General features: G+C 44.4%; 1 protein-coding gene across 1 annotated transcript in view; it reads right to left on the reverse strand.

Annotated features, from left to right (window-relative positions):
- AADAT (aminoadipate aminotransferase) overlaps positions 1–8,995 on the reverse strand; it is an 85,357-nt gene extending 76,362 nt beyond the window's left edge. The window contains exon 1 of the mRNA XM_044297134.1: positions 8,864–8,995. Within this exon, the coding sequence (XP_044153069.1) occupies positions 8,864–8,900 (37 nt within the window). The 5' untranslated portion in view covers positions 8,901–8,995. The remainder of the gene's footprint in view (positions 1–8,863) is intronic.
- Positions 8,996–12,185: the final 3,190 nt, after the last annotated feature.

The raw sequence follows: 12,185 nt of genomic DNA on the forward strand, positions 1-12,185 counted from the left end.
AGCAAACCACGCACATCCTGGTAGGTGCTGCCTTTTTTGCGGTTGGCGGGATGAAGTCGATAAAGTGACGACCAGTCAGGCGTTCTGGGTTGACAACGTCAACAGCACGACGTCCAGGTCTGTTCACAGCTACTGATGGCGTCTGGTGGTTGACAAAAATCCGCTCAACCACCTTCCATATAAAGTCAGAATGAACAAGAGGCTTGTCACTCTTTGCTCTGTGCAGGATATATGCATTCCAAAGGCATTGTTCCAGAAGATGCCTGAAGATCTTCTTATAATATTTTTTTTGCTGTTTGCGCATAGCCGGATAAAATGTCATTGCCTGATCGGCTCTGTCGACACCTCCCATGGTATTATTATAGTCTATCATGACTTGCGGCTTCAGCACATCTTTCCCACCTTTTGTGTGGACCATGGCAGTAGAGGTATTGTGCACAGTACTCATGAGAGACACGTCCTTCTTGTCTCGCCATCGCATTGCCATCATCTTGCCCTTCTGCCAGGCAACCATTTCTCCGGTTTTGAGTTTTTTCTGACATCACGGTGCCAAAAAATGGCCAGATAACTTATTGGTGGTCCAGTACCATTTCTGGAGCGGTTTCCCCATCACCCCCTGAAGAATGATGAGTCCCAGAAACTGCCACATGTCCTCTTTGGTCACTGATTCCCACTTTCTGCTTCTGGAAAAGGTGGCATGCTGCGTAGCGGATTGCTGCTCTTGGTAGCGATTTGTCTCTGTGACAATTTTTTCAATTACCTCCTCAGTGAGGAATAATTGCAGGTATGCCAGAGGGTTGTCACGCTCAACATCTACCTTCATCCCAGGTGATCCAGTGAACAGGAATCTTGGGGGCACTACCTAGTCCGTATCGCAGTCAATAGGGCACCAAGTGCGCACATGGCTGAGGTCAGGTGCAGGATCATCGCCGTTGTCACTTGCCAGATCAGTGTCAGTGTCAGACGACAAATCTCCCCACGACTCACTATCGCTCAATTCTGCGAGCACCTCCGTGTCACTGTCGCTGTCACTCAACTGGTCCCAAACCGCTTTTGAAGTAAAGTTGCGCTTTTTTGATGCCATGGTATAAATTTATTTTATGGGCACAAATTACAGTAAAATGGCAGGCAAGGGGCACTGTACAGTAATCACATGTCAGATCTGAGGTTATACAGTGTAATCCTCTCAGATTACAATGTACAACCTATTTTATGTGTGTCTGTCACTTTTAGTGTTTATATTTTTTTGAATTTCCCGCCCAGTTCCGCCCCCATGCACAGCTGCTGCTCGCAGGGAACGGAACCAGGAAGTCAGATGCCGGCCGGCGCTCATAGCAGAGGACATCGCCAGCAGAAGGCGAGGGGGGACTCTGCAATGTTACCCCGAGCGTGACTAGGGGTTACCGCTCCTGGCAGCGAAAATTAACCCCGAGTCACGCTCGGAAATACCGCCAAGGAGGTTAATGATGACAAACCTGCCGCTCGGTCCACGTCATGCCTCACCCCATCCCTTTTAAGAAAGTGGAGAGGGCAGTGTAGAAACTGTATTTGCATCCATATTTTAGGCACAGTGGCATTTAAAAAGTTGCAAAGTCACAACTTTTTTGCCAGTTTATAGTGCAGGGGTCATAGTAAATGACCCCCATTGTGGTGTTTTATTTTTTTGGGGGGAAGGGGCACGACACAGACCCGGCAGTCACTGAAAGCCGGGCCCCTGCTGCATATTAACCCCTTGTATGCCTTATTCAAAGCTGACCGTGGCATGCAGGGGGTTTGCAGAGGGTACAGGTACGTGCTGCAGTGATGGGGACCTGATGGCAGAGAAGGCATTGGGCTTTCATAGGCATTGGGCTTGCTTTCTACGGAAGCCTGTGAGATCCAGGCCCTTAGGCCTCCTGCATACAAACCTGTGCGCCCTGTGGTCGTGCTGCGGCACGCGAATTGCCGTCTGTGGGGCAGCCGCAGCGGATTGCGGACCCATTCACGGATCCATCCGGCCGTCCAGCAAAAAGATAGGACATGTTGCGTAACTGAAGTACGGGACGAAAGCCCACGGAAGCACACTTTAGTGCTCCCGTGAAGGTTCCATTGTTCCGTGTTTCCGTCCTGCACCATTCCGCATCTCCAGATTTGCGGACCCATTGAAGTGAATGGGAACGGCACCCGTGTATTGCAGATCCGCAAATGCGGTCCGCAATACGGCAACGGGGCGCCACGTTCGTGTGCAGGAGGCCTTAGTGGCCCTGGTTCTCACAGGGAGGCTGTCAGCATAAAAGCTGACAGCCAATGCATTACAATACAGGATGTATTATAATGCATTGCAGAGGGGATCAGACCCCAGAAGTTGAAGTCCCAGAGTGGGACAAAAAAAAAGTAAAAAAAAAGTAAAAAAAAAAAAAAAAAAAAATTTCATAATAAAAATTAAATAAAGTTTCAAGTTAAAAAAAAAAAAACCTTTCCCAAAACACATAAAATTGTAAAAAAAGTAAAAAAATAAATAAAATATATGCTAAAACAACCCATTTTTTGTCACCTTACATCACAAAAAGTGTAATACCAAGTGATCAAAAAGACATATGCACCCCAAAATAGTACCATTCAAACCGTCACCTCACCCCCCCCAAAATAAAATTGCGTTTCCGAAAATGGAGACACTATATAATATTTGTTTTTCAAAAATGCTTTATTATGTAAAACTAAAACAACCAAAAAAAAAAGGTACATACAGTCATGTGAAAAAATTAGGACACCCTTTGAAAGCATGTGGTTTTTTGTAACATTTTTTATAAAAGGTTATTTCATCTCCGTTTCAACAATACAGAGAGATTAAAGTAATCCAACTAAACAAAGAAAACTGAAGAAAAGTCTTTTCAAGATCTTCTGTAAATGTCATTCTACAAAAATGCCTATTCTAACTGAGGAAAAAGATAGGACACCCTCACATGTATTCCCTCTTAAATTGGCTCAGATCTCACACAGGTATATCACACCAGGTGCACATAATTAGTAGATCGTTACTCTGCATGTTGAATGAGGCTTGCCCTATTTAAACCTCAGACATTTAGTTTGGTGTGCTCCTGACTGTTGAAGTGAGAGTGAGCACCATGGTGAGAGCAAAAGAGCTGTCAGAGGACTTCAGAAAAAAGATTGTAGCAGCCTATGAGTCTGGGAAGGGATTTAAAAAGATCTCAAAAGATTTTGAAATCAGCCATTCCACTGTCCGGAAGATAGTCTACAAGTGGAGGGCTTTCAAAACAACTGCCAACATGCCCAGGACTGGTCGCCCCAGCAAGTTCACCCCAAGAGCAGACCGCAAGATGCTAAAAGAGGTCTCCAAAAACCCTAAAGTGTCATCTCGAGAACTACAGCAGGCTCTGGCTACTGTTGATGTAGAAGTACATGCCTCTACAATCAGAAAGAGACTGTACAAGTTTAACTTGCATGGGAGGTGTGCAAGGAGGAAACCTTTGCTTTCCAAGAGAAACATCGAGGCCAGACTGACATTTGCCAGAGATAAAGTTGACAAAGACCAGGACTTCTGGAATAATGTTCTTTGGACAGATGAGTCCAAAATTGAATTATTTGGACACAACAGCAGAGGACATGTTTGGCGTAAACCAAACACAGCATTCCAAGAAAAGAACCTCATACCAACTGTGAAGCATGGAGGTGGAAGTGTCATGGTTTGGGGCTGCTTTGCTGCAGCAGGACCTGGTCAGCTCACCATCATAGAATCCACGATGAATTCTACTGTGTATCAGAAGGTGCTTGAAGAACATGTGAGACCATCAGTTAGAAAATTAAAGCTGAAGCGGAACTGGACCATGCAACATGACAATGACCCAAAACATACTAGTAAATCAACCAAAGATTGGCTGAAAAAGAAGAAATGGAGAGTCCTGGAATGGCCAAGTCAAAGTCCAGATTTGAATCCCATTGAGATGCTGTGGGGTGACTTGAAAAGGGCTGTACGTGCAAGAAACCCCTCAAACATCTCACAGCTGAAAAAGTTCTGCATTGAGGAGTGGGGTAAAATTTCCTCAGACCGATGTCGAAGACTGGTAGATGGCTACAAGAACCGTCTCACTGCAGTTATTTCAGCCAAAGGAGGTAACACTCGCTATTAGGGGCAAGGGTGTCCTATCTTTTTCCTCAGTTAGAATAGGCATTTTTGTAGAATGACATTTACAGAAGATCTTGAAAAGACTTTTCTTCAGTTTTCTTTGTTTAGTTGGATTACTTTAATCTCTCTGTATTGTTGAAACGGAGATGAAATAACCTTTTATTAAAAATGTTACAAAAAACCACATGCTTTCAAAGGGTGTCCTAATTTTTTCACATGACTGTATTTGGTATTGTCGCGTATGTCACAACCTACTCTATAAAAATAGCACATGATCTAACCTTTCAGTTGAACATTGTAAAAAACAAAAAATAAAAACGTTGCCAGAACAGACAATTGTTTGTTACCTTACCTCACAAAAGCGTAATATAGGGCAATCAAAAATCATATGTACCCCAAAATAGTGGCAACAAAACTGCTACCTTATACCGTAGTTTCCAAAATGGGGTCACTTTTTGGGAGTTTCTACGCATCAGGGGGTCTTCAAATGTGACATGGCAACTTAAAATTATCCCAGTGAAATCTGCCCTCCAAAAACCATATATTGCTTCTTTTCTTCTGCACCCTGCCGTGTGCCCCTACAGCAGTTTACGATCACATATGGAGCATTTCTGTAAGGCCTCATGCACACGACCGTATGTGTTTTGCCGTCCGCAAATTGCGAATCCGCAAAAAAAAATGATTACGTCCGTATGGCATCCCGTTTCTTTTTTACGGATCCATTGTAATAATGCCTATCCTTGTCCGCAAACTAGAAGAAAAAAAATAGGACATGCACTTTTTTTTTGCGGGGTAACAGAACGGACATACTGATGCGGACAGCACACGGTGTGCTGTCCGCGTTTTTAGCGGAGCTATTGAAATGAATGGGTCCGCATCCTATCCGCAAAAAAACGGATCGGACACGGAAAAAAAACAACGTTCGTGTGCATGTAGCCTAAACTGCAGAATCAGGGTAATAAACATTGGGCCAGATTTATCATTAGCTCAGGTCAGAATAATGAAGTGAAAAAGTCCCCAAAAAAGTCCCAAACGCTAAAACTGCGCACAAATTTGCGACTATTTTCTGCTCTGCACTATGCTCGCCAGTTTTCTGAAAGTGGGCGTGTTTTCTTATGTAAATGAATCTTTAGACAGATTTACTATTGTGACTATTTAAAAAGTCGCCAAAAAGTCGCAATTTCACTCCAGTGAGGACCATGCTTATCTTATGAGACCTTTTAATAGAACATGCGACTTTTTCATAAAAACGTGTGACTTTTTCGTAAAGATGTGCGACTTTTGTAAAGCTGCTTACTGACGGATAAACTGCTACCGTCAAACCACATTTATTACAGTTTTAAAGGGCCGATCATAAATCTGACTTGGCTAAAAATGACTTTAGCCATATGTTAAAGTGGAGTGAGCTGTCAGAGTCATGATAAATCTGGCCCATTGGGTTTTGTTTGGTTGTGTTACAGGAAAAATTTAAAATCTGTCAGAAAGGTGAAATTCAGAAATTTCATCTACATTTTTCTTTAATTCTTCTGGAACTACTGAAGGGTTAACATAGTTTGTAAAAAAATTTGCATACCTTTAAGGGTGTAGTTTATAAAATTGGGTAATTTATGCCTGGTTTCTATTATGTAAGCCCCACAAAGTGACTTGAGACCTGAACTGGTCCTTAAAAAGTTGGTTTTGGAAATTTTCTTAAAAACTTTAAGATTTGCTTCCAAAATTCTAAGCCTTCAAACGTTCCAAAAAATAAAATGACTTTCACAAAATGATCCAAACATAAAGTAGACCTATGGGGAACGTTAAGTAATAAATATTTTAAGAGGTATCACTATCTCTTTTAAAAGTAGAGAAATTGGAAAGTTGAAAATTTTTCACATTTTGTGATAAATAAAAATACTTTGACTGAAATTTTTCACTATCGTGAAGTACAATATGTCACGAGAAGGCAATCTCAAAATCGCTTGGATAAGTGTACTTTCACACCAGCTTTTTTCTTTTCTGGTATTGAGTTCCGTCACAGGGTCACAATACCAGAAAAAAACTTATCAGTTTTATCCTAAGGCCTCATGCACACGACCGTTGTGTGCATCCGTGGCCGTTGTCCCATTTTCAGTTTTTTTTCGCGGACCCATTGACTCTCAATGGGTCCGTGAAAAAATCAGAAAATGCACCGTTTTGCAGCCGCATCCGTGATCCGTGTTTCCTGTCCATCAAAAAAATATGACCTGTCCTATTTTTTTTGACGGACAACGGTTCACGGACCCTTTCAAGTCGATGGGTCCGTGAAAAAACACGGATGCACACAAGATTGGCATCCGCGTCTGTGGTCTGTGGCCGTAGGCTACTTTTACACAGACGGATCTGCAGATCCGTCTGCATAAAAGCTTTTTCAGAGCTGAGTTTTCACTTCGTGAAAACTCCAATCCGACAGTATATTCTAACACAGAGGCATTCCCATAGTGATGGGGACGCTTCAGGTTAGAATATACTAAAAGAACTGTGTACATGACTGCCCCCTCCCACCCCCTGTATTTAACACATTGGTGGCCAGTGCGGCCGGCCTCCCCTCCCTCCCTCAACTGTAGTTAACTCATTGGTGGCCAGTGCGGCCGGCCCCCCCTCCCTCCCCTGTAGTTAACTCATTGGTGGCTAGTGCGGCCGGCCCCCTCTCCCTCCCCTGTAGTTAACTTATTGGTGGCCAGTGGCCCCCCCCCTCCCTCCCCCTCCTAATTAAAATCCCCCCCCCCCCATCATTGGTGGCAGCGTAGAGTACCTATGGGAGTCCCAGTTTAATCGCTGGGGCTCCGATCGGTAACCATGGCAACCAGGACGCTACTGCAGTCCCGGTTGCCATGGTTACTTAGCAATTTGTAGAAGCATTATACTTAGCTGCGAGCTGCGATGTCTGTGACCGGCCGGGAGATCATTAAGCAATGCGCCGCACAGACCTGTCACTTACCAGTAGGAGGAGCTCCCGACCGGTCACAGACATCGCAGCTCGCAGGTAAGTGTACGGCTTCTACAAATTGCTAAGTAACCATGGCAACCAGGACTGCAGTAGCCCCCAGTGATTAAACTGGGACTCCGATCGGTACTCTCCGCTGCCACCAACGATAGGGGGGGAGATTTTAATTAGGAGGGGGAGGGAGGGGGGGCCCACTGGCCACCAATGAGTTAACTAAAGGGGAGGGAGGGGGGGCCGGCCGCACTGGCCACCAATGAGTTAACTAAAGGGGAGGGAGGGGGGGCCGGCCGCACTGGCCACCAATGTGTTAACTACAGGGGAGGAGAGGGGGCCGGCCGCACTGGCCACCAATGAGTTAACTACAGGGGGGGAGGGGGAGCCTGCTGCCTGGCAGCACCTGCCAGGCAGCAGGGGACAGTCATGTACACAGTTCTTTTAGTATATTCTAACCTGAAGCGTCCCCATCACCATGGGAACGCCTCTGTGTTAGAATATACTGTCGGATCTGAGTTTCACGATCTAACTCAAATCCGATGGTATATTCTAACATAGAGGCGTTCCCATGGTGATGGGGACGCTTCAAGTTAAAATATACCATCGGATTGGAGAAAACTCCGATCCAATGGTATAAAAGGGACTCCTGACTTTACATTGAAAGTCAATGGGGGACGAATCCGTTTGCAATTGCACCATATTGTGTCAACGTCAAACGGATCCGTCCCCATTGACTTACATTGTAAGTCAGGACGGATCCGCTTGGCTCCGCACGGCCAGGCGGACACCATGTCCGTGGACCCTCCAAAAATCAAGGAAGACCCACGGACGAAAAAACGGTCACGGACAAACGGAACCCTGTTTTGCGGACCGTGAAAAAATACTGTTGTGTGCATGAGGCCTAATGCATTCTAAATGGAGAGCAATCCGTTCAGGATGCATCAGTTCAGTCCCTCTTACGTTTTTTTGCCCGAGAAAATACTGCAGCATGCTGTATTTTTCTCTCCGGCCAAAAATCCTGAACACTTGCCGGAATGCCGGATCCGGCATTAATTTCCATTGAAATGTATTAGTGCCAGATCCAGCATTAAAATTGCTGCATTGACAGATCCGTTCTTCCGGTCCACGCATGCGCAGACCTTTTAAAATGCAGAAAAATATATACCGGATCCATTTTTCCGAATGACACCGGAGAGACGTATCTGGTATTTCAATGCATTTGTCAGACGGATCCGGATAGCTAATGAATATTCGATTGACAGGGGTCCGACACCCAGCACCCCCGCGATCAGCTGTAAGAAGGGAAGGCACGCACGAGTTATGTCTCCGTTCCCTCTTCTTGCTGCTATGTCTATGGCGAGCAGGAAGAGAGAAGGGAAACGGCATGTTCGCACTGCACACTCCTTCCCTTCAAACAGCTGATCAGCAGTGGTGCTGGGTGTCGGACCCCCGCCTGTCTGGTATTGATTACCTATCCTGAGGATAGGTCATCAATATTAAAAGCCCAGAGAACCCCATTTAAGACGACCCATTCAGAATGACCTGGGTGGGAATAAAAATGGGTGATCTGGTTTAAAGGGACATCTAGCTGTAATAATAAATCACAGACAATACAATAATAGTGTATGTATGATAGATCTGCATGGTGGAAATAACCATGTCACCAACTGCAGGACTGATTTTAGGTTTCAATCACAGCAGACATCAGTGCTGTCAGACTGGATTTCTCTGCAGTGCTTCTCACTGTGTATAACGTATCACATGAAATAATAAAAATGACCTACCTTTGGCTTTGGAGATTGATGCAGGTGAGTTGGACATTCTTCACGTCTTTCGTATATGATAATCTGTTACAGGTATTTTTACAGCTACTACTACATTCCCTGTAATAGCTGTAAGTTAGCCAATGATTTTTCGACTTGCCCTTTGGTATATTGCCCTGCTTGGTTATTTATTAACATTAGAGATGAGCGAATTTCGGTTATGAAATTTGTTTGCTATTCGTTTACTGGTAAAAGCAGAATTGCACTATGGATTTCGAGACTTCTGGGTGAAATATACACCCCTTCCAGCACTTTACTGTACACCTTTCCACAACACCTATACAGGTAAAACTTGAAAAATTTATATCTCGTGCAAAAGTCCATTTATTTCAGTAATGCAAATTAAAAGGAATTGCAGTAATGCAGCTTAAAATTTGAATTTTGTGAAAAGGTTCAATATTCTAGGCTCAAAGTGTCACACTCTAGTCAGCTAATTAATCCATACCCCCTGAACAAGGGTACCTGAGATTGTGACCTTGGGGTTTCATAAGCTGTAAGCCATAATCATCCAAATTATAACAAATAAAGACTTGAAATATCTCGCTTTGCATGTAATGAGTCTCTCATATATTAGTTTCAACTTTTAAGTTGCATTACTGAAATAAATAAACTTTGCACAATATTCAAATTTTTCAAGTTTCACCTGTATATACAGGATTTGTATATTTAGTACTAAAAACAGGATCAGATCTCTCTGTCGCCAGGAACAAGAAAAACGCTTGTGTGTCTTACATTTCATATTTCCTATAGACCTTCAGCTAGCATCTGCACAAAAGTGCAGAAAAACACCAGAAAAAAACTATGTGAAAGCACCTTAAGGCCCCTTTGACACAAGTGTTTTGCATACAGGTGCAATGCGTGAATTGGATTGGGTGTGTGCAAAACTGACTAAACTTGCGTGCAAAAGCTTCCGTTTTTTCACTCAACAGATCCGGACAAAATCCATATCATTACGTGAAAGGGGCCTAAGGATATATGTACACTTGAAAAAAAAATTCTGTGGAATTTTCACCTGGAGTTTTTGATGTGGGAATAGATGTGGATTTTCCCATCTCCATTGAAAAGGTTTGAATCCATGGATGGGAAGCGCAGCATAAATTGTCATGCTACAGATTTCAAATCTGCATTACAGTTACATTTACACTGTGGTTTTCTTACGCAGTGTGGATGTGATTGTTACATAAGGTGTTAGGCCTCTTTAACACATCAGTGAATAATGGACCGCACACGCATCCATTGATTTAAATGTGTTTATTCACACAGCCAGTAGTAAGTAAATGGAAAAACCACAGAGACATTCATGAATTCAGTCCGTAGTGCCGACCAAACATACACATCAAATCATACGGATCTGTGAAAACTAGAGATGAGCGAACTTTTCAAAAATTCGATTTGGACAGTTCACTGAATTTTCCAAAAAGATTTGATTTAATCCGAATTTATTTGTGACCAATTAAGTTAAAAACAGCTATTTCCCGGCTGCAGATAGCCTGTATATTGGTGTAGAACACTGTGCATTGCAGAAACATGCATAGGTAATCCACTGAAATAGTTATTTTGCGTCTGTATGACCGGCAGTTTACAGGCATCACTCTTAGAATCGCTTCACACTTCACTTATTTAGTCGGTTACGGGGCCAGACCTGACCAAATAACTCAAGTGTGAACTTATAGGTCAGTGTCCGGTATAAAGAATCATGCAGCAAGATCCCAATATAGAGTGAAAGAACTCCTTTTACACCGTCTTCAGCTGATACCACATAGATTTCTACAGAACCTGTTTTGTTACACGCTGATACAAGTAGTGGCCCCATGACAGAGTGCGGAGGGTGTCAGTTGTAAGTTTCTGTTGACGTCACTGTTTATTTTGTCCTTCTCATCCGTCATAAGAATAACCCCAAACAAACGGATCCTGTCTTTTGAGCATCCACCTTCAAACTGTCAGTAATCCATCAGTATTGCTAGGTCTAAAAAAGGCGTGGATCCAAAACAGAGATGACACGGGATTGGAAAGTTTGCATGTCTTCTGTGTTTTGTACCCATTCCTGCTTTTGGCTTCCAAATCATGAGCATATCCTGATGCAAAATAGGGACCGCGTGATACAGGCTTACGGATGCTCCAAAGACAGGATCCATTGTGTTTCTCATTTTTCCGTCCTTCTGACAGATTAGAAGAAGGGTAAAATAAATAGTGATGTCGACCAGGCCAAACTGGGGCAATAGTGGCACAGTCATAGAGAGGTGAGGTGGCAACCGTATGTGGAGTCAACTCAATGGCCCAGTTACGTTATGGGGAGCGGGTCAACCGCATGAGGAGTCAACACAATGGCCCAGTCACAGATTGGTGAGGTGGTAACTGCATAAGAAGTTAACATAGTGGTCAGTCACAGAGGGGTGAGGGTGGCAAACGAATGAGGAGTCAACATAGTGGTCTTTCACAGAGGGGTGAGGGTGACAAGCAAATGAGGAGTCAACATAGTGGTCAGTCACAGAGTGGTGAGGGTGGCAAATGCAGGAAATGTCAACATAGTGGCCCGGTCACAGAGTGGTGAGTTGGCAACCGCATGAGGAGTCAACATAGTGGCCCAGTTACATTATGGTGAAGGTGGAAACAGCATGAGGAGTCAACACAATGGCCCAGTCACAGAATGGTGAGGGTGGCAAACACATGAGGAGTCAACACAGTGGCCCAGTCACAGAATGGTGAGGTAGCAACCGCATGAGGAGTCAACAGAGTGGTCAGGTGGCAACCAAATGAGGAGTCAATACAGTGGCCCAGTCACAGAATGGTGAGGTGGCAACCACATGAGAGGTCAACACAGTGCCCCAGTCACAGGGTGGTGTGCAACAGCAGTGGCAGTAACAGCACAAGGTGGTGGGCTGATCCATGCCTGATTCATCTTCACAAAGGTCAGTCTCTCCACATTTTGGGGGAAAGGCGAGTTCTTCTTGGGGTAACTATGGCCCCAGCCGCACTAAACAACCGCTCTGATACCAAACTACTGGCCGGGCAGGAAAGCTTGTCCAGGGCAAACTCGACCAGTTGCGGCCACAAATCAAGTTTAGCTGCCCAGTAGTCCAGGGGAACTTGGATGTCGGGTGGCAGGGTGCAGTCCAAGTATAGCACCACCTGCTGGTTCAGGTTCTGCTCCAAGTCTTGCTGCTGATGGGTGGTTTCTTCAGTAGGCGGGTGAAGAAAACTGCTCATTAGAGACTCCAGACTTAAGTTGCTGCTGATGGAGCTGGTGCTTCTCCTGCCCACCAACCCCCTCCAGCAGCCATGC

Source organism: Bufo gargarizans, chromosome 1 (assembly GCF_014858855.1).
Source record: "Bufo gargarizans isolate SCDJY-AF-19 chromosome 1, ASM1485885v1, whole genome shotgun sequence".
In the NCBI taxonomy this organism is placed as follows: domain Eukaryota; kingdom Metazoa; phylum Chordata; class Amphibia; order Anura; family Bufonidae; genus Bufo; species Bufo gargarizans.